At 36.6% G+C, this 21,948-nt stretch overlaps 1 protein-coding gene across 1 annotated transcript in view; it reads right to left on the reverse strand.

The window, feature by feature from the left end:
• ift172 (intraflagellar transport 172) overlaps window positions 1–18,084 on the reverse strand; it is a 30,851-nt gene extending 12,767 nt beyond the window's left edge. The window contains exons 1-32 of the mRNA XM_053489737.1: window positions 17,893–18,084; window positions 15,679–15,822; window positions 14,735–14,847; window positions 14,603–14,642; window positions 14,396–14,461; window positions 14,228–14,307; window positions 14,056–14,143; window positions 13,720–13,934; window positions 13,457–13,580; window positions 12,694–12,789; window positions 12,256–12,417; window positions 10,728–10,781; window positions 10,390–10,493; window positions 9,818–9,903; window positions 9,356–9,468; window positions 9,012–9,179; window positions 8,347–8,483; window positions 7,984–8,091; window positions 6,681–6,765; window positions 6,385–6,477; window positions 6,190–6,267; window positions 5,744–5,989; window positions 4,643–4,721; window positions 4,421–4,541; window positions 3,175–3,319; window positions 2,594–2,683; window positions 2,343–2,440; window positions 1,823–1,958; window positions 1,602–1,718; window positions 1,004–1,146; window positions 659–752; window positions 472–536 (exon numbers count right to left, since the gene is read on the reverse strand). Of these exons, the coding sequence (XP_053345712.1) occupies window positions 472–536; window positions 659–752; window positions 1,004–1,146; window positions 1,602–1,718; window positions 1,823–1,958; window positions 2,343–2,440; window positions 2,594–2,683; window positions 3,175–3,319; window positions 4,421–4,541; window positions 4,643–4,721; window positions 5,744–5,989; window positions 6,190–6,267; window positions 6,385–6,477; window positions 6,681–6,765; window positions 7,984–8,091; window positions 8,347–8,483; window positions 9,012–9,179; window positions 9,356–9,468; window positions 9,818–9,903; window positions 10,390–10,493; window positions 10,728–10,781; window positions 12,256–12,417; window positions 12,694–12,789; window positions 13,457–13,580; window positions 13,720–13,934; window positions 14,056–14,143; window positions 14,228–14,307; window positions 14,396–14,461; window positions 14,603–14,642; window positions 14,735–14,847; window positions 15,679–15,822; window positions 17,893–17,931 (3,527 nt within the window). The 5' untranslated portion in view covers window positions 17,932–18,084. The remainder of the gene's footprint in view (window positions 1–471; window positions 537–658; window positions 753–1,003; window positions 1,147–1,601; window positions 1,719–1,822; window positions 1,959–2,342; window positions 2,441–2,593; window positions 2,684–3,174; window positions 3,320–4,420; window positions 4,542–4,642; window positions 4,722–5,743; window positions 5,990–6,189; window positions 6,268–6,384; window positions 6,478–6,680; window positions 6,766–7,983; window positions 8,092–8,346; window positions 8,484–9,011; window positions 9,180–9,355; window positions 9,469–9,817; window positions 9,904–10,389; window positions 10,494–10,727; window positions 10,782–12,255; window positions 12,418–12,693; window positions 12,790–13,456; window positions 13,581–13,719; window positions 13,935–14,055; window positions 14,144–14,227; window positions 14,308–14,395; window positions 14,462–14,602; window positions 14,643–14,734; window positions 14,848–15,678; window positions 15,823–17,892) is intronic.
• Window positions 18,085–21,948: the final 3,864 nt, after the last annotated feature.

Consider the following 21,948-nt stretch of genomic DNA (forward strand, 5'->3'; position numbering starts at 1 on the left):
AAAATGCACTTGCAGTATGTCTGAAGCTAAATGTTCAGTGCAGTGCCTGGAAATGTTTTATCCATAAACTGGTGTTTTAATATGTGGGGATGGTCATCCACAGAACTGTCACAAAAGCTTGAGAATAAAGTGAGAAAGCAAATCCAGTAATAAAGATAATAGAAAGAAATGATGAAAAAGCTTGCCTAAAAGATTTAGGTTGTGTTGAGGAATAACAGTGGTAATACACTTTAAAGACTTTAATGACTTTAATAACTTTAATGACTTTAAAGCTCATTAGACTTTTGTGTTGCATAGTGTATTCCCATATATGTTTGCTCGTGTTGCAATAAATCATTGCATTTACTGTCTCTTTTATTTTGGAAATATAAAAAACTGAGGCTCAATACTTTTTAGCAGTACTGTATGTATGTGTAAATCTAAGAATTTAATTTAAGCATTCAAAGACTGAAAGCTAGGAAGGTCACTCACATCAAAACTGCCTCTTTCGGCCTTCCTGCTTTGATGAACTCTGTCTCAGCTTCGCTAAATTTACCCTTGGAAAAGAAACATTAATATTACTCAAGATGCTATACCAATATAACGAAATGTAATTACACACCACAGCTATATGGTTTTTGGCAACTACGTAATCATCGGGAGAAAGGTACAACACTACCTCATCTTCCAGAAACATGGCATTCTTCAGATGGATTTCTGGGATCTTCTGTTTTGATGACAGTCGGGCCAGTTCAAAGGCAAAGTCAAATGAACTGGGAAGCAGAATTTGAGCAGGGTTGTGAACTGAACATGCATTAACATGGAAGCTTTCAGATTTACAATTGTATGGTTAGGGAAAAAAATTGCACTGTAAACAAAAATACACAATCAAATCTGCTATATAATATTGTCAAAATAGAACTTCTGCCTACATAACCATGTTATATAGAAATTTACAAGTGACATTAAAAAGTGTTTTACATAGTGATAGTAAAGTGATAGTAAATCCACTAAAGCTTCTTACCGATTTTCAGCTGCAAAATCGATGGCATCCTCCAGAAGGCCAAACTTGGTAAGAAGTTTAACAGCTGTCTCTCCTCCTAGATTTCGGGCCCACAGGTAGACCACTTGCTTGTAGGCGCTGACTGTCCCGTGACTCTTTGACACCTGCCATGCACACATCAATGTTAAGATTAAAAAAGGCAATTATTTTCTCATCTTGCAGGCAACATAATACTAATTACAAAATTAATACATCTTTATAATGATAATTGGGTATGTGACATACAGAAAGCATGTTTATAGCTGCAATTTTCTGTTTAGAGCTGCTATAACATAAGTGAGAATGGGAACTAACAACCATGAGTGTAACTATAAAATCATAACACGTTTTTTTCCTAACCAATTATCCTCCGCAGGCAGAAAGGTGTATATCAGTACACACCTACATTGGCCTAAAGGAATGTGTCGTTTCAGTGACACCTTGAGACGTGTGCTTGTAATGTATTAGCGCTTAGTTCCACTCCTTTATGTTAAGTTGTGGATCTCCATGTGTCCTGCTCTGGTATTCTGCTTTACTCGTATGCTATTATGGATAAGAGTTTGCAAATAAAATCACACACCCTATATGCTTCCTCCCACATCTCATTTGTGCCATACATGTTGACTGCTGCTTTCCAATCCTGACCCTGAATGTAGTGATGCTCAGCCTCCTGGAATCTTCCTTCAACTTCCAACTCCTGAAAAGATTAAAAGTAAACCAGTTTAAGTAAAATAATACCTTAAATAGGAAGCCAGACTAACATTATGTTAAAAAAACTGAATTATTCCTTAATAATCTTACCTTGGCTAAGTGAATATGAGTCTCCTTTAGGAGTTCTTTGTGGTGTTTGGCAACAAGACGAATCATGTCATCGTAGAGCTTTTTCTTCTTGTACATGGTGATTGCCATATCAGGCTCACCAACAGTGCAAAACAGCCTAAAAAAGGATTTGATCGTCTAGAATCGTTATCCTAAAAATGAGCATTTCCAACACTTTCAGGTTAAAAAGAGTTAAACACAGCGACTCAGCAGTGGCATCATTCAGTACCTGGGGCAAAAGCAAAAATCTTAGCTGGATGATAAACTTTTTAAGTGATACTGCAGTAATATGTATTAAAAGGAATAAAAAATAAATCAGATTTTAATGAAAAATATATAATATATATAATATATATGTTAGCTTTGTTAAACAAACACTGAAAGCTTTGTTCCCACATTATGAAACCTCAATTAAAATTCTTCATTTACCATGAAAGAAAACCATGAAGAACACTTCAACCCAAAAATGTACATTTTTTTTATTTTTTTTTAGTGAGTGTACCGTTCAGCTTCTTTATACTTCTCCTCCTTCTCTAGCTCAACAGCTCGATTGATGTAGAGAGCAGACACTTCATCCTCGGTCATGCATGTCACAGCAAGCTGGATTTAAAAGAAGGGCAGTTTAGATAGAAACCAGCTTCACACACAGAACAAGTAAAAGTAACATTCAGACATTGTTGCACTTTTGGTTTTCTGCTGGCCTGTTTCAGCTTGTGTTTGAAATAATCTTCACAAACACACCCGTACTCTTACCTTGTGTGCTTGCTCCCATCTCCCCACCTCAGCATACATGTCTATAGCATCTTTGATATGGCCTCCCTTCACAAACAGGCGTTCCGCTACCTGGAAACATGAGGGAAAAGCAGTCACAATCTGCTACAGCAGAGAGTTTATATAATTGTATTACATTACATTACATTACATAAGTATATAGGGGCATATATATTTTAAATATTTTCCATGCCAATTTATCTAAACCACATCCAGCACCACGGGTTCAAAAGCAACTTGAAACTTATTGAACTTTGTGAAAGTAGCACTAATTTTTACAGTAAATGTGGGGCCCCTTTTAAAGCCTCTGTATCTCAGAAAGTTATGCAGAAATTCTGATTCTGATTGTTTGTTGAACAAAGGCAACTACGGTATTTTTCTATCTCTTATCATGCAGCGAGCTAAGAATAGTAATAAAGAATAATTACACTTTTAATATTAGCCTAGATTAAAATGAGCAAAATGAAGTAGAGGAATACTAACCACTATACTAAAAAGAATGCAATCATGTCAAAGCATCTGTCTTGAACTTTATGCTTATTATGCCATCCGTGATCTCCTACCTCATATTCCTGCAAAGAGGCATAGTGTTGGGCGATCTTTAAATAGTATTTGGCTGAGGATTTGTCCTCTTGTAACTCTACGATGTGCAGAGCTTTCTTCCACTGACGTGCCCCAATCGCTGCTTCGACTGCTTTGGAACCACACCTTCATCAGAAAAATATTAAGTGTAGGTGAAAATGCAAGCAAAAGGTTTATACCTATAAAATGTTTCAGTCAACATATTTAATGGTATGTGCAAGTGGTAACTCAAAGAGATTTGTAGTATTACACAGTCTCCACCCCTGGAGATACAGCGGTCTTTTTTGCATAAGGGCCACTTGTATTTTTATACACAAGTGTGGTATTAATCCTTCTTCTCATATTCTATATAAACAGAAAATGCTTGCTTTCTGAAACTGTTAATATTCCAGCATCAGCAACAGACTTTCCTTTAAATATTACCATACAGCATGCTTTCCAATACAACCTGCAAGGATAGCGCTTAACTCCCAACTTCCCAGAAGTTAAAAAAACAGTCAGAAAAAACAGTTGGCTAAGATACATGATAGAAAAAAAAGACCAGTAGAGATCAGAGCTATGTTTAATAGTGAAAGCAACAGCATTTCCATATATACATTGCGATGAGAACATTGTGATGCAATTAAGACTAAACAGCTGTGTGGCCATAGGATGGTTTCACTTGTTAGAGAAACTCATTAGAAAAAAGGCTTCAGTTTGTTGGGAACATACATAATTGCATTTTGGAGCAATGGAGAAAGTTGGTCTGATGAGTGCATTCTGACCCTATTCCAAAGCAATGGGCGAATCAGGGTAAGAAGGAAAGAACATAAAGTGATGCACCATCATGCACGTACAAGGCGGTGTTATGAGCACACTAGAAGTTCACACTAGAACTAAATCCAAAGAATGTCCAGTGTGTGACTTCATATTTACCAGGCAAAGTAGATAAAGAGAATAAAGCTAATATTTTCATGCATAGATGCATCATCACTGTTATCCAGCTTCCTGGGCTAATAAGGAAGCATTACAAAAAAATTAAATGATGCATATCAGCCACAAAGACCCTATTAGTTCCAGTTTAATGATGGATAATGATTTGACCATACCTTCTTCCTAATGATTCTACATACTGTATGTTCAATCAGGCATGTCAACACAGAGGAAAACACTCAGGAGAGACCACTGACATTGTTGCTGAGACTCTGGTACATACTTTCAGTATCATTGCTATCAATTCACTCTTACCCAGCCTCAATGTAATGATTGACTGCAGCATCCATTCTTTTTTGCTGGATTAGATAGTCACCCCAGGCCTCCTCTAGCTTCACCACTTCAGAAGGAAATGCCACGCGTGCAAGCTCCACAGCTGCAGGAGTCAACAATACATGTGTTGTGCGAATATCTTTTGCTTATATTCCATCTGTAATGAATCCATTTACAGTGTGACCTACATAAACATTTGCTCACCCTTTTTGAAAGCGTTGCCTTTGCAGTAACTATCTAGAGCACGCTGGTTATTACTTATCCTCCTGAAAAGGTCACCTGCCTGAGAAGAAAAAAAAATACAGATATTAGAATACACCACCCCAAGTCAACCCAGTTTTACATTATTATCATTATTATCATCGTCATCATCGTCATCATCGTCGCCATCGTCGTCGTCATCACCAAATAGGGATTAGAAATGTAAAACGAAAAAATGTCTAAACAAACGTGACGTATTTAGAAATATTTCTCCAGGCTTCCTAAAAGACTTTTTGGCTCTCACTTCTGGCAAGTTTTCAGCTCTTGTTTTCAGACCAGTCCCTCTACATGACTAGTCTCAGAGGAATGTTTTTTCTTTGTTAAAAGCCACACAGTGACATATGAATCATTTAAGCACAAAAAAACATCTTAAGACATGAACCAGTGAGAAACGGGTAATAAAAAAAGTTGTTTTTTTGCAAAAAGAGTGGTATAAAGTTACCCAACAGTGAAAAACTAGTGGAGAGCATATGCCAAATTGCAAATCGCGGTTATTTCACCAAAAACTTAATTTTCTTACTGTTATTTAGCCAATGCATTAACACAATTTGTTTACAAAACTGTTCATCGCACTAATACAAAAAATAAAATAAAATCAAAAAATCTTTAAAAACTGATTATTTTCCAGTGGTCTCTTATTTTTTTCTAGAGCTCTATTTTTTTTTCTTTGCATGATAGGTAATTGTCCTAGTAGACGTACCACTAATAAAAATTACTAATAAAAATTAAACAAAAATTATTAGTTAAGTTGAAAATCCACCAATCCAAGACAGTGTCCAAGTAATTTTTAGTGTCCAAGTAATTTTTTAACAAAAACCAGGGTTCCTGTATTAAAAGCTCCCAAATTAAAATCTAATTTTTTTTGTGCTATATTAATGAAGTAATTAGCACAGTAAAAAGCTTTGCTTTTAATTATTTATTTGTTTAGTCACTTTGATTTATTAATTTATCATACATTTTTCATCCTTTGATGTATTGTTAGCCAGCTGGTAGGGCTTCTAATCCAAAACTTAAAACACTATGGTACACTGAAGTGTGACTCACCCGCTCATAAAACTCTTCTTTAATGAGAGCAGAGGTAATGCGGGTGACGATACTGCTGGACAAGAGCTCGTCCCTGTTCATGGCCAGCCAGGCAGCTTTGGCTGGAAGTCCGGCCTTAAGGTAAAAGTTAACTGCTCCTACATAATCGCCCTCGCTTTCCTTCATTTCCCCTGCTTTCTCATTCTGTTTGGTCTCTATCAGCCAGGCGGAGTAGCTGCGTCGCAAGTTGTCCAAGTCTGGGTGACCCTGTAAGATACGTGCATACTCTACATTGAAGTCTATAGCGAGCAGAAGCTACAGTACATGAGGCTTTCAGAATAGCAAACAAGATACAAGGCGGCTTTCAGAACAGCAGAACACACAAAGGCAGTAAAATCAACCACTGTTGAAGGTGTGACATTTATTTTGCCAGTCTACGACAAATTTCTGAAGAAACTACTAGTTACCTTGGCCTCTGCTATTGCAATGTAGTTGTCCCACATTTGTAGCTCCTGGTACATTTCCATTACCTCACTGACTGCATTCTGCCAAGCACAGCAATATCATAATATAATATTATCAGCATTTATTTTTATATAAACACCCCACTTTGGACTCCTATTTAATACCATAGTTAAAAAATTTAAATCTATAAAAATGACCTGTTCCAAGTAGTACATCTCAGAGAGTTTATAGTTCTTATCTAGCATTGCTAGCCGCGCTTTCACTTGATAGTGTTCCTTGCCATCACCTCCCTGCAGACCACGAACAACAATACACACACAACTCAGACTAACATCACAATCACTTACTTAGCAGTAGCATGCCAGCTGCACAGCACTTAAACCAATGTGTTACAAAGTACAAATATTAATATTCATTGAAGAATTTTGTAAAATATCAAATTTCATCATATACAAAGACTTTGAAAATAATACATTGTAGTTTGTATACATACAGGTTCCTTTAAAACAGAATCAGCAATTTTATTGGTCTTGTTCAGGAATCGTGCTTTGGAGACGTTCCCCAAAGCTGCAAAGCACCTAATGCAAAAAATACAAAGTGTTTAGTGGGAGCACTGACCTACTATGTGACATCAAAACAGCATTTTTTACCAACCATCGAAATCTTTAATAACCATAACATCACCTATTAAAACTGCTACTGAATAGATATTACTCTAGGGCTACAACCAATATTTTAATATTTAGTATAAAAAAATTACTGAATACTCAGGACTTTAGTCATTTAGTTGAAAATGTTTTAATTAAAACACAATTTTATTAAAAAAAAAAAAAAAAAACAGGAGTACAATACAAATCTAGAAAAGTCTTTTCATGTGCAGGAAAAAAGAGAATCACAAAAATCTAATATATCTAAATGTGTTTGCAGCAAACTCTGTGTTTAATTCATTTCATACAAACTTAAATAATTCTTTTGATTGTGTAAAGCTGTTTTGTTTGTTAAAAGTATTTTACAAATAAAAATTAATTGATCACACCAGATCACACCTGGTGTTAAGACTCTAAAACAGATCTTAATAAAGAGAAATGCAGAACTAAGTCACGAGAACAGCTGTAACCATATCAGATGTTTGCTTCCTAAAACTAATGCTAGTCAATTAGCCTTTATATTTCTTAAAATGCTTTATTTTTATGAGTTCCCCTACTTCCCCCAAAAGGCTCAGCCTTTGCCAGGCCACTGTTGTAAATCTGTCTTGCCTGGTTAAATAAAGGTTAAAAAAAAAAAAAAGCCTTTCATAGCCATTATACCATGTTTCGGATGTTTTCTTGCAAGACTTTTTTGTGGAAGTTGGAGGTTTAATAGCCTGTGCATTGCACTAAGTTGTAAATTACGCTGTTAATTAGCTGATTAGTTAAATCTGAAAAACACTAAAACATGCAGGGGTTTCTCCAGGAGTCGAATTGAAAACAGCTGTCTTAATGGATGCCTTGATATTCAGCTCTTGCTTGTCTTCTCTATCTCTCTCCTTCATATCTCATACAGTATACTGTACATTAAACAAAGCTTTTTACCTCTGAATGCCTTCAGTGCTTTTTCAGCCACAGTTACAGTTGTTTATTATTATAATGGTTGATTATTGCTTCAGGACAACTACTAAATACAACTCTCAGTAGGATGAAATATTGAACATGGGTAACCTACCTTATTTTCTTATGAGGTTTCCTCTCTGATTGACAGATCAAATTATTGGGAGAAAATGAAACACTATGGCTACATTTAGAACGTTAAAGGCTCACCTTTCTGCAATGTGTAGCTGCTGTGCCTCCAGAGACAGCTTGCTCAGCGTCTTCCACATGGCTTCAGTCTCAGCACACATTTCTAGTGTTTCCAGGAATGCTGTAGCTCTAGGGCCGTGTACACAGACATGAACGAAAATAGGAATAGACAGAATTTACTTAAACTTAAAAGCTGGGCTATATTAGATAAAGTTTAAGAGGTAAGGAAAAATTGCTCTTGTTGACTGTAATCACTATGGAGGCTCCAAATCTACCTCTGTAATATAGAAAACCTTTAGCAGCAAAGCATAATACTGACATGATTTTTCTTCCTTTTCTTGATATTACAGAAACATGTACTGTATTGGGCAGCTCATACTGTACCTGAAAAAATCTCCATCATCAATGGCTGTTCCAAACTCTATCAGTCCTTCATCCAACGTATAGGAGACCGTGTTTACCCCTTCCAGCACAATCACCTCGGTTTTGCCGTTTGCCCTTTCCAAATCAACAATATCCCCCTGAAAAAGACATTCAAGTGTTTTATAGCCATGAAAGTGAAGGAGAGTCTACGAAAATGTAGCTTTCCTTAAACAGGACATATGAAATGTGTCCTGAAATGCCAGCTTTGCTTGAAGGCTATCACTGAGACATGCATGACCAGAGGTGCTTAGGTTAAACCTTCAAAAAAAGCGAATATCATGTAGGAGAAGTAACCAAAACAGCGGGAGGCGAATGCTGACAACTTTAAGAGCCAGCGCAAATCCATTACTGAGAATAAGGAAATAGGACCGCCAAAGTGCAACAGACAGACCAGCACCTGACAAAGAAACATCCATGGCATGGCTATGCAGCTCAGCTCTTTAAGGTGAGATTCTCGCTTTTTTAAATTTGTTAAAATTACCTCTTATATGGAAATAAAGCATAATTGCTTATTGAAATAACACAAAGTTGTAAATGGTAATGTTGGTAATATGAAAAATTATGTTGTCCTTATGCTGGTTGTATGTAAACTTTTCACATAACTTAAAAAAAAGCTTCCTACTTACTTTCAAAGGGAGCATGGTGACTTTCTCTGGACTATCGATGTTGTACCACACACACAGGTTGCTGCGGTTCTGAGCAACCACCACATCACTGCCTGGAACCCACTGCACGTAGGAGCAGAAGCTCAGTACTGTGGTTTTCAGTCCGCTCTCGATATCATACAGGTTCAGCTGAACAGAGAAAAACAGAGAGAATCCACAAGGAACAGATAAGTGCAAAAGATAGAATAAAGCTCTTACAACCACAAATGACTTTTTTGATTTTTTCAGTAAACCTCAATGTAACCTTCAGGTAATTAACTCGTAATTAATACTTTAAATAAATGTGTTGCAAAAATATTGTGTACCCGTAATTTCTTGTCTCGGAAAAGCAGCTTGCGACCCGTCTCGTTTAACTCCAGCCAGTCAATCCTTAAGTCATGACTAACAGTCCCGATGTTATAACCAAGAGCCAAGTCCACTAAACAAGGAGAAACACTCAAGACTGTTTACTGTGAAGTATTATAACTGACTTTGAATTAATTACAGTGCTTTAATTGCCCCCTTTGCTGGAGTCCCAAAACCGTAGAAATGGCTTTGTAACTCTTTCCAGACTGATACATGACATTAATTTGTTTCTCATCTGTTCTTGAATTTCTTTAGATTGTGGCATGACTTTAATGATTTTAAACGGGGGGGGGGGTCGTCCATAGCACTTTAGAGCTTATACTATGAAATCTGCTAAATCCCAAATAAACTGTTCAGCATGATCAAGAAATAATATGACAAATAAAATATGAATAAGGAGTGCGTCCATTACTGTGACTTACCTATGGCTATGGTTTTGATGTCGATTAGATAGGCCAACTTCTTGTTATCATCCACCCCTCTTTGCCTCCTTTCATTAAGACGGACGCTACACACACACACACACACACACACACACACACACACACACACACACACAAATTGTAGTTTTCATCCAATGCTCTTTAGTTAAGCAGTAAACCACAGTGCTTATATCTGATTTGTGACAAGCCTCAGTTACTGTACCTCCAAACCTCAATGTGACTGATATGTATTTTTACTCTTCGTTTATACAATAATCAAAATGTTAAAGAATGACATCACATGGGTTTTACAGTTTAAACAGTTCTCTCTAAAAATACTGGAACAGCAGCAAGACTAATTCTTATGTGCTTGCTGTAGACTTCAAACAGAAAAACAGAACAGTATGGTAATTTAAGAGTTGTTTCTGTTATTTAGTTATTCACACAATAATATCTTCTTCTGGTCCACTTAATATTTGACTAAGTGTAACAGGACGCGCTGCATAAAGTATGTTGAACATAGCTAATTTACCTGTATTAAACAACATAATATCAAATATAGCTCAGTTTACCTGATAAGGTGGGGATTCATAAATTCAGTGCGAACAGATCCTAAGATTTCGTTTTTGCCGTACTCCACCAAAGACAGTTCTCCTGCGTTGAAGATCATGCATACCTGCTCCAAAAACAAACACCTGGGTGTTTATAACGTTCTACACAAAACCCTATCATGATTCTCCTACAGACGTAACCTGTTATTTAAATTTTTTGAAAAGAAGGTAACATTTTGACTATTATTTGTATATTTGTCAAAACACATAGGAAATAATACTTTTTGTACATGACGCTACAAAACATTTAGAACTTAAACATTCCAAACTTAATGATATCGTCGAAATCAGGTACATACAGTTTCATTTTCAAAGAAGAACTTCTCATTCCCTCCAGAGCCCTGCCACACCACCTGCAAAAGGATGCATGAGACAGGGTTATAGACAGGGTTACATTACACACACACTCATTATGTAAATGCTGTAAATGCAGCCTGCTTCAAAAGTATCGGAACAACAAAGACTTTTGCTTTTGAGGTCAAAAGATGCACATGAGTTTACAGATCAAACTTGTCATTTCCTAATATTGTTTTCCTAAAGTACTATGGCACCTTTCGTTCAATTTTATGTGACAAAAAGGTGTGGGAATAGATAGTTTTAAATTAAATATCCTTGCTTGCAATAACTCTATCAAGCTGGCAAGAGTCTGCTCACCACCAGACTACAGGCTTGTAGAACTAAACACACTGAAGAAATAATGGTGCCATTTCCTCAATTTCTTTTTATTTATTTAGATTGGAAAACCATCAGAACCTGGAGCTTTGTTAGACTGCATAACCTTAAACATACCAGGACTTCTTTAAGAGATAATTGGGAGTCCATATACTTCGCACAACAACAGGATTTTCAGTTCTTTAAAACCTTACTCTTCCAAATGGAGAGTGTAGGTGAGGTGTGGGCTGTTTGTCTAATTGTTAGTACATTGTTAGGGTTCTTTCCTTCTCAGGACATTCCAAATTGTTGTCCTTGATATGCCTAAAACTTGTGTAATGACTCCAATCGATTTTCCCTGTTTCGCCTTCTCTCAGGTTTTCAAAATGGCTTGCTTTTCTGCCACATACAACTCTCTAGCCTTCATGTTGGTTTATCCTTAAAACCAATTTGGTGAGGCCTCAAACCAACAGTTTACATTCAGTGCTATCAACTGTTTAAACAATCAGTGTAACAGTGCACACCTAGATAACAAGAAGCACCTGCCAAATGCATGTTCCAATATCTTTGATCACTGTAAAAATAGAGGAGTTCAAAACAAAAGGTGTTTTACAAAACCCCAAAATAGTATAGTTGTTTCAATACTTTCAATATGAAGGTTTAAAAAACATCAGTTTAAGTGCAAAACACAACTTGCATACATTCTGACAAATTATTTTTCTCAGCCTCCCAAGATTCTTGACAACAAAGGATTTTGTTGCTTTGTAGTAAGCACGGTTGCCTTGCACCTCCATATCTGGGGGATCAAATACATCTCAAATAATCAAAGACAGAGTGGTGTTTTCAAATTGCCCATATTGTGCGATAAGTTGTGTGTGTGGCTTGCAATGGAATGTCACCCCATCTAGGGTGTACTGTGCCTTTTGCCCCATTCTCCCAGGTCGCCCACCAATGCTCTAAAGTCCAATCTACTTCCTAGCAACCTAAAGCCTTTTTTCTGATTAGTGTCACTAACAAGATACTTTCTTTCAGCTACACAGCTGCTCAGTCCCAATCCTGTAAAATTTCATCACATTATGTGGACACTGTGTGCTTATTTAAATCCAAATGGCAGGGCAGTGTATATTGTGGATATATGTAGAGGCTGAGACTGTGTAATTTGAGACATTCTCCTACCTCGCTCAGTTTATTGGAGACCAGATCTCCCAGCAGAAGGGTGTCTGAGGTGTGGGCCACCAGGAAGCGATCCTTCCCCATGATTTTTACCTCATCAAACTCGTAGCCATAATGAGACTTGAGAACCACTCGTGTGCCTGTGGAAAGGTTCTTCACAATCACCTGTATCACAGAAAACGAGAAGAGGTTGATTAGGATCTGGCAACCTTCCACTGGCAATAGTAAGCAGAACAGGCTCAAAGATACAAAACAGCTGCAACACTGGAACACTGGGCTGCAACTTGTGCTGGTGAAAAGTTATAGTTTGATTAGGTTTGTTACACTATGTAGAAACAATTCTCTATTTTTCAAAAGAAATTTTGATACTGCATAATACTGTAAAATATTTAATGACTATCAGATTAACCCTGAACTGCATCAAGAAAATAAAAACCTTACCTGGCTCAAGCCGACATAAGTCATCTCAAACTTGTTCTTGTAAATGCTCCTGCGAAGGCAACAGTCAAACTGCTCGACTCCCCCACACAGTGTGCCCTAAAGGTCAGACACCAATCCATTGAAATTAAAAATAAATAAATAAATCACTTGGCTTGAGACTAAGCACAGGACGATCCACCCAGCTAGACATTAAGATATCACTGTTTTCTATCATTACCCCTTGGGACAAATGATGTCTTATTGTTTATAAGTGCAGAATTCCTCGAATTAACCCAAACATTTTAAATGGGAAACATGCTAAAGTCGCTAAACTTTCCAGAAGTGTCAATAATTCTCACACATATGTATTTTGTTAAATGAAATTATTCCTTAATGAAAGGAATCTTTTTTTTCTAAATAATTTTTTTTTTCTTCTCAAATTGGAATTTTAATCAATGGTTGGTATTTCAAAGCTGCGTCACAATTTTTGGTGAAAATGGATGAAACCCTTTTTACTAATCATCAAAGCGGGTGCCAATAATTGTGAAAATTAAATGAATAATTTGTTTATTGTAAATGTTGCAGCCCACTTGCAGTACCTTCAAAGCTCACTTGGGGCCACACTTTGGGAAAAACAGCTTAAATTTTTGGAAATGTCTTTTAATATTTTGACTAGAGATAAAATGCACTATAATAATGGAAAGGTTAGAACAAAACAATATATAACTCTCTTTAGGAATTATTATTATTTTTTATTTTTTACTGGTATGTATCTGATACGCACCACACAGAGCCGCGAGCCGTCTTTTTTCCAGGACAGAGCTGTGATGGTATACAGATTTGGAATTTCTTTAGGAGGGGCTTCATCCCAAGCACCTCTCCGAGGGGTCCAGTTAAAAACTCTTAATCTGATAGAATATCAATAAGCACATTGCAGAAATTGCTTCGTCTCAAACTGAAAGTACAGCACACTGGAACAAGTTAATATTTATTTATGGAATGATGGCCAGTGTACTGTATATACTGTCTTTAGAACGCCATACTGACCTATCAAAACTACCCAGCACCACTGACTGGCCACTTGGGCTTGTCGCTGCGACTGTGAACTCCTTCTCCAAGCGGTCCCGGCTGTAGTCAAACGTCTGCAGGATGTGTCCCTCCTTCCCATAAGCTACAATCTTCTTATCACAGCCAGCCACAATAATGCTGCTGCTTCCCCAGGCCAGAGCGTACGGTGGGCATGGATGAGTCAGCAATTTACCCTGAAAATCATTTTAATGATGATGGGGTGAGTATAACAGTGCAATAATTGTATTATCTTAGTATTTTGTTGAATCTTATTAATACTTATTACATGCACAACTAACATTTACTGTATATTACCTGAGACTCGCCTGAGCCTTCATCGTCAAAGAAGTAGCGCACAACAGTCCCGTCCGCGTGGCCTGAGAGAATCCCTTTCCCAGAGACACTGAAAAACAAATATCATATTTGAGGAACAAAATGCAGTACGTTTAAAGAATGTATATATGTATCTTTTTTTTTTAATCCTCACTTTGAAGTTAAGGAAACGACATAGGATTCTGTTCCGTAGATACTGGATGATTTGTTGTTTTTTGTGTTGGCCACTCGGATCTGCGTTAGCATAAAAGTTGTAGTGTAACCATATTATTCAGAAGAACGAATAAAAACAAACAAACTCAGCACGTAAACCATCACTTACTTTTCCCTCTGCTATTCCAAAAACAATAGAATTTTCTGCTGGCCATAGTAGACATGTCACAGCACTCTAGATAATAATAGTAACAATAACAATAACAATAATAACAATAATCATAATAATAACAACAATAAAACAATATTAGGCTCTAATAGCTAATTATAGCATGCATTTTGATTCTATAAATAATAAATACTGAAGATAACTTACTGTCTGCACAAATTTGTTGCAAATCACTTTCTTGTCTCCCCTGTCACACGTAGAAATCGTAAGCTTACAAAACTTCTTAAATATTGTCAATCATCTCAATTCTGATCCTTATTAACTGAATTAACGACTTACCATTCTGCTCCGATTTTGTACACAAACACAATATTGTCAGTCTGAGCCAAAGCGATTTTCGTGGAATCTGGGGAAAATGCCATGGCTTTGACCACGTAGTTTTTCTTCCCGTACTGAAATAAAACAGTGCACAAAATAAGTGTTTTTTAGGGACAAGATTAATTAATTTGTTTTTTGCGGTACACTGAAGAAATTTGGTTTTGCTAATTATGAAACAACTGTTTTAATTCACCCAAGGTATATGGGGCAGTGGAGTGTGACAATATTAAGTAATCGATAAATATTACAATGAAATAATTACTGTAAACGTATTAATAAATTAATATTAATAAATTACACATAAATATTTGAAGGTATTCTGCATTGATGTTTATTTATTTATTTCATGGCTGCTGGTCAAACACGAATCATGAAATAATTAAATTTGTCAGTAAAAGATTATATCAATAAAACCAATTTAAAAACCTTAAAAAGAAATATTGTGATTGTGTGCTCTGAACACAGACCGTTATTAGAACACTGTTAAGTCTTTGCAAAAGTCTTTTCAAGCCATCATTTCTTTATATTAAATTAAATTATGTAGATTAAATCAAACCCCCTCTCATTTGTTTCAACCACTCAGCATTCAGTATTATTACTATAGTTATCACTGGCCTGATCATCTGTCATCATCTTCTTTCTCACTGGTGCATGGCTTATGTTAGATGATTTATTTATGATTGAATAATTCATAGGTCATTGTGTGGCTTAACAAACAAAAAACATTCCTCTAAAACTGCTCAAGTACAGGGACTGGACTAAAAATGAGAAACAAAAAGTTCTTCAGGAAGCCTGGAGAAATATTTCTCAAGACTGCAGTAAAATATAAGAAGGTCTGGCTCTTTGTAAGCAAAATATGAAGAAACAAGGGGGGCTCAAGTATAGCTCCCAAACATCTGACTTACTTTAGAGTCAGCAGGCTTTGTAGAAAACTTGTCCCTTCTCTCACCCTGTTCATCATACAACAAAACCACTCTATCGACAGTGCAGACGGCAAACTTTGCGTTGTTCGGAGCCCAGGCCATGCATGTAACCTTCGCAGCTCCATCCTGTACAAGAATAAATCCAATTAATACGCTGTACAAGGGGATACAAAAACGTTTCAATACAAGCTTTGTGTTTTCTAAATATTTCCTTCCTCAGATGCCTTAAAACCTGGCAGTAGAATTTGCTATTGACAGTCTGGACCCTGGAAACGAAGTCTTGATGCACAATGCTGTAAATGTCAAAAAAGATGATAACAGTGCACTTTTGAGGATAATGGGCTCTTCCACTGTGAAGACTGTTCGTATCCATACACCCAAGTTTTGTCACTGGTAATGATCTTCAACATGAAGGACGCATCATCCACGGCACGTTGACAGAGTTCCTGGCAGACATCGACACGCTGTTCCTTCTGCTTCTAAGTCAGCAGCCTGTGGACTAACTTGGCCGCAACACAGTGCACATTCAAATCACACGTGATTTGTTTTTTGTATTTGTTTCTTTTGGCACACTGACTTATAAAGGTCGGTGCTCCCTGTGACTGTGCAGGCAGCCTTGTACTGCCACCTGGTGCGTTACAAAACTTGACCAGAAGATATAAGTCATAATTCCCAACCAACAACCAAAATAAATAAAAGAGAATGCCTGCTTGGAATTCCTACATTCTTTTTCCTTTCTTTTTTATTTTTAAAGCAAGAAGAAATTACAGTATACAACAATTAAAAGAACTCTTGTGCATACAACATATCAATAAGCCAGGGAGATAAAAAATATATGAGAAAGGGAAAAGATTTGATTCATATATAAACATTGTAAAGTTTACACAAGTTATACGGTTTCACAGTTTTTTAATTAGTGCAATCTGCTACAGATTTAACATACTGTATAAATATTTTTTTTTCCCCGGCCATAACAACTATAACATAATGTATAAAATTAACATTTAACTAAAAAAAAAATTGGCAGTTTATTTACAACTAACATTTACATTTACATTTAGGCATTTGGAAGATGCTCTTATCCAGAGCGACTTACAAAAAGTGCTTTAAAGTTTACATCACTGGATACACAACTTCTGATTTATGAATATAGAATTTGATCAAAATCAAGTTAATCAAGTAAATTAATCTCTCAGAGCAATCGTTCCTTCCAGTGGCAACAAAACATTTTTTTCACTCTAGTGTAAATGGAGGGTAAATGTTATCAATAATAAAACATGATAATTTCCTCCATAACTGTTTCAGATGTGGGCAGGACCAAAACAGGTGTACCAAAGTTTCTCTAGAATCTTTGCGAAATGTGCAGTTTATATCAATGTCCTTCTTGTGTCTTTGTGAGTATTGATTAGTTCAGCATTAAAACTGAGATCTCTCTGAAGTTATTTGTTAAAAAGACTTGTGTAGAAGTGGCCAAACCTTGTTCCAATCTTTATCACCCACAAAGCCAGACCAATACGAGACAGCAAGAAGAGTTTACAATATCTTGTTAAAACAAAGAACAAATAATCTTATTTTGGTTTCTGAATAGTCCTAAAAAACAAGCTTTCCCAGTGACTGTCTCCATTAAATCCAACAATAAATAGTGACTGCTGTAATCAAAACCTTTAAAAAGGGAGATGATCCCTCTGGAACTATTGAAAACTCATTTGGAAGACCGTAGAGCTGGTTAAATTCACTATAATTGTTAAGCTGACTATTTTGATTAAAAGCTTGGAATTCCTACTCTGGAACTCCAAGTTCAGCTAGTGACGTCATTTAAACATGGCGGCTCTCAGGATCAACATAAAACGCTTCTTTACCTTTTAAATGGCTTTCACTCTATTTACACAAGAACTAACGTTAAATCAGCAAACATACAGATATCTCTTATTTTTATTATTTCAGAGTCACTCTGAGCTCCGACTTCCCGTTTCCCAGTGTAAGCCGAATGCAGTGATATTCTCCCGTGCAGATGCTTTAGGAACAGTTATCTAATCACGATAACCATAATACGTGCCTTTAGAGCCGAAGGTACAGAAAATTTCTCCTCTGTTTCCGTCTCTTTAGCTTTTTACATGCGCTACCGTTACTCGCGTGTGTAGCGTTACATCGCGCTAAACCGCTACAATTTATTATTTATTACTTTAATCATTTTACCTGTGGAGGGAGAAGCGTCTTCAAATGCTTTAGCTGCATATCTGGTCGAAATGAAATTATGCTAATACATTGACTTTGTTAAGTGATGAATGTTTAGTTTGGTCTCAGTAGAAACAGTTTTTCGGAGACGCATTAGTGATGCCCTGGTTACCGTCGCCAAGGCGAAAAGACATGATGTAAACATCCACAGTGGTAGCGCTTCTTCTACGACCAGGTTACTAGTTGTAATGGTGGGTGGCGAACAGATTGTAGCGCACTACCGCCACCAATCGGACTGGAGTGTAAAAGTGGCTCACGTGTAGAAAAACTACACACAAGAAGTAAACAGGCAGGCATATTTAGGCTACAGTAGAATGTATCCACCAAAATACAGTATGCTGCCATTATTATGACAATTATAAGTTTCCTTTTAAGATTAAAATATTCCTAATATATCTAATAGTTTATATTAGATAGATAGATAGATAGATAGATAGATAGATAGATAGATACTTTATTAATCCTGAAGGAAATTCCAGATATCCAGCAGCAATAGAGACAATAACAAAAAGACAAATAATAGATGTGATCTAGTAGTCAGTATACACAGGATAATGTGAGAACTGACCAGAAGTTACTAGTGCAATGCTAAGAGCAAAAACTACATGATAAGAAGCATATAAATAAAGCGTATAAACCACAATTTTTTGGTAAAAAAAGAAAGAAAGAAAGAAAGATAATTGCAGTACATGATGTGCAATTTTTTATGTGGCAAAGTGACAACAGTGCAAATAGTATTACACCAACACCCAGAAAACTATGTACGGTGGGCGGTCGGAGTTGGCCATGATGGACCGTGTTTTTTTAAGTGTCCTCTTCTCCACCACTTCCTTGAGAGAGTCCAGCTCCAAACCAACCACCAAACCAGCTCTCCCGACCACCTTGTTTAATCATACGGCATCCCTGCTTCCGAGGCTACCTCCCCGCACACTACCGGCTTCTCCCCCAGGACACTGCATGCACAATTTTTAGCCAAGTGAGTATTCTCTGAGATCTGGATTAGCTCCCAGACTCGGAAGGTCAAAGGTTCAAATCCCATGACTGCCAAGCTGTTCCTGTTGGGCCCTTGAGCAAGACTCTTAACCCTCAACTGCTCACATGTATAATGAAATACAAATGTAAGTCACTCTGAATAAGGGCGTAAGTCACTCTGAATAATAGATGATAAGTGAGTGAGTAAGTCAGTGAGTATTCTGACCTTATTGTAATTTCAATGCAACTCAATTTCCTGTTGTGCTGTTTGGATTTAAGCATTCTTAGATGTTTTAGGGTATAGCCTGAAGTTATTAACACCCAATATGAAGTTGTGCATAATTATTAGACAGCGTCTTCACCTCAGGCATAATCGGCCAAAAAAAAAGAGATTTAACCAACACTGAAAAGTCGAAAAATGTTCTACACATTCTAGAAATAGCTAAACTATTGTGGCGGGATCACCGGACAGTCAAAAGTTTTGTTGCATATACAGTAGTCAACTTTCACCACAAAGAATGTGTGGAGAAGAAAATACATACATTGCCTGCAAAACCCTTGGGAAGAATTAAACATGATGCTACCAGGAACCCATTATCCTCCAGTGACACCATGTTCCTGAGGTGCAACCCAGCCGGAGTGTCGAGAAGCACAAGGTGTTTGGTACTCAGAGACATGTCCATGGTAAGGAAACCTGTACCAACCCCCACAACTGAATAAGACTCACAAGTTGAAACATGTAGAATGGGCCAAGAAATATCTGAAGACAGATTTTTTCGAAGGTTTTATGGACAGATGAACTGAGAATGACCCTGTGGACCAGGTGGACGAGCACAAATACTCTTATGGGCTTCTACTATATTATTAAGGATAAGCTTTTTGAACATTTTCAGGTTGATGGTGGACTTGAAACCAGCTCCAAAATCTTCTGTCTGTTTCTAGAAGAAACTTCCTTCAAATAGTGGTACAGGAAGAAGTTTTGCATCATTTAGTTTGGTGTGATTTTTATGCAGGACAGTGCTCCAGGTCATGCATCCAAGTACTTCTGACAATATTCTGCCATGACAGCTTCTGCCAGACCCTTACATACCTACAGTAACTTGAACCCTATCGAGAACTTGTGCGGCCTTCTTAGGGAAGGGAAGTTCTGATCACCATCAGATCAAGAAACTGATATCCTTGAATAGAAAGCTCCTGGCAGTTATTGAAAAGTAGGGTGTCCATGTTGTATGGTTACTGAGGATTCAAGATTCAAGATTCAAGATTCAAATAACTTTATTAATCCCAGAGGGATGATCACTGGTTGTCTGGTCACTGAGTTCATTGATGTTATACTGTACTTATTCTTAAAATTAACTAAAGATAAGAGATAAAAAAGTTTTTTCTTTATTTGTATAATAATTGTGCACACTAATAGTTGCCTAATAATTGTGCACACTCATTTATTCCCTTAAGGAACCCAAAACTTAATTTCCCATTTTTTAACATTTAGGATAGAGGTTTATTTAAATTTTTGTTTCAGCAAGAGCATTATATTTGCTCACCAAGGAAATTAATCCTAAGGAATACAAGTTGCTTAACAATTGTGCACATAGTGTATATCCTCTGTCCTCTAATAGACAGCTATCATTCTTGCACCCTGGAGATGCCTTCCTTTTTTTCTCCTTATCCTACTTGTCCTGCCCTATTTTTTTTCTCTGTTTTTCGAACATGTAACTTTTTCTTTATATTTTTGTCGTCTGAACTCTTATTCCAGTGTTGCTTATTTTATACTGTTTTGTTAGTGTTTTTGAATGTTGGCCAACATGTTGTCGGAACACTAAATCTTCAGATTTTCAGGTTATTCATATCTTCAGATGATCTTGCTTGGCTGTTGACTGAACAGTATATGGGGCCATGCTCAGCATTACAAAATGGACTCTTGTTATGTGTAAAGTTTGCTGATCTGGAGAGAGATAAACTCTTTGCACAGTGGAGTGTTGGACTGTTCTCTGGTTTATTCATAGGAAAAAGTGATGTAGACATTTTCTGAATGAATACAAGGTATATATGTAGCATGTACATCATAAGCCATTTGCACGTGCTATAGGGATCTGGAGGAAACAGGGGAGGGTAATAAACTTATGGCAGAAGTATTGCCATATAAGAAATAAGGAACATTGTGTATATGCAAAAGTCAACACAGTCAAAGGAAAATATTAGAAAACACTAACATCTCCAAAGACTGATTGATTGGGAGTTATGGACATTAGCCAAAATAAACTACACCAGCTCATCACCAGCTCTTTCTGCTTTGACAAAAAATTTGCAGCCTTTAAATATGGTATTACATGTTGTCTGAAAATTATTACCTATTTTGAAACATATAATTACCAGATTATTACATGTTTTGTTGTATGCATATATTGCAAATACAGTATAATAATAATTAACAGCATTGGTTCACGCATAAAATGGTACAAAACACTCATAGGTCTTGTGATTTGGTTCACTTAACAGGTCTCCTGAAATTAGATTGATTTTCAATTGCTTTATTTTAGAAAAAAAAGTTTAAAATATTTTTATAGTAGCTTTTGTCATCACCATTAAATGTGAAATTATTATTAAGAGCAAAACGGAGGAGTTTTAATCAACAATGTATTATTTATAGCTAAATTATTTGGCATAAATTTGCATAGCAAAATCCTCACCAAACTTTTCTTTATATCTCCTTGCTATGTCCTGGAGGTATTCCAGAAAGCTGGTTTAACAAACATTACCTTTGAACACCAGGCTGACTTGCCTCAGCTTGTCATAGCCAGAGTTTGTGGTTTCAGAGGAGCTGATTAGTGTTTCAGTAATCAAGATCAATCAATTCTGAAGGGAATGATTCAGAGTTTAAAAACTGACCAATTGTCAGTTTAGATCCCTAAAGTCTTGTAAATTGCAAGGTGAGGCCTCCATGGATCTGTCCAGCACATCCAACTGATTTTTAATTGTTTAATTGTTTAATAAACCTGACAGAATGGATCTTAATGCTAGATTAGGGTTAAATAAACCTGTCAC

This window comes from Clarias gariepinus, chromosome 2, assembly GCF_024256425.1.
Source record: "Clarias gariepinus isolate MV-2021 ecotype Netherlands chromosome 2, CGAR_prim_01v2, whole genome shotgun sequence".
Classification (NCBI taxonomy): Eukaryota; Metazoa; Chordata; class Actinopteri; order Siluriformes; family Clariidae; genus Clarias; species Clarias gariepinus.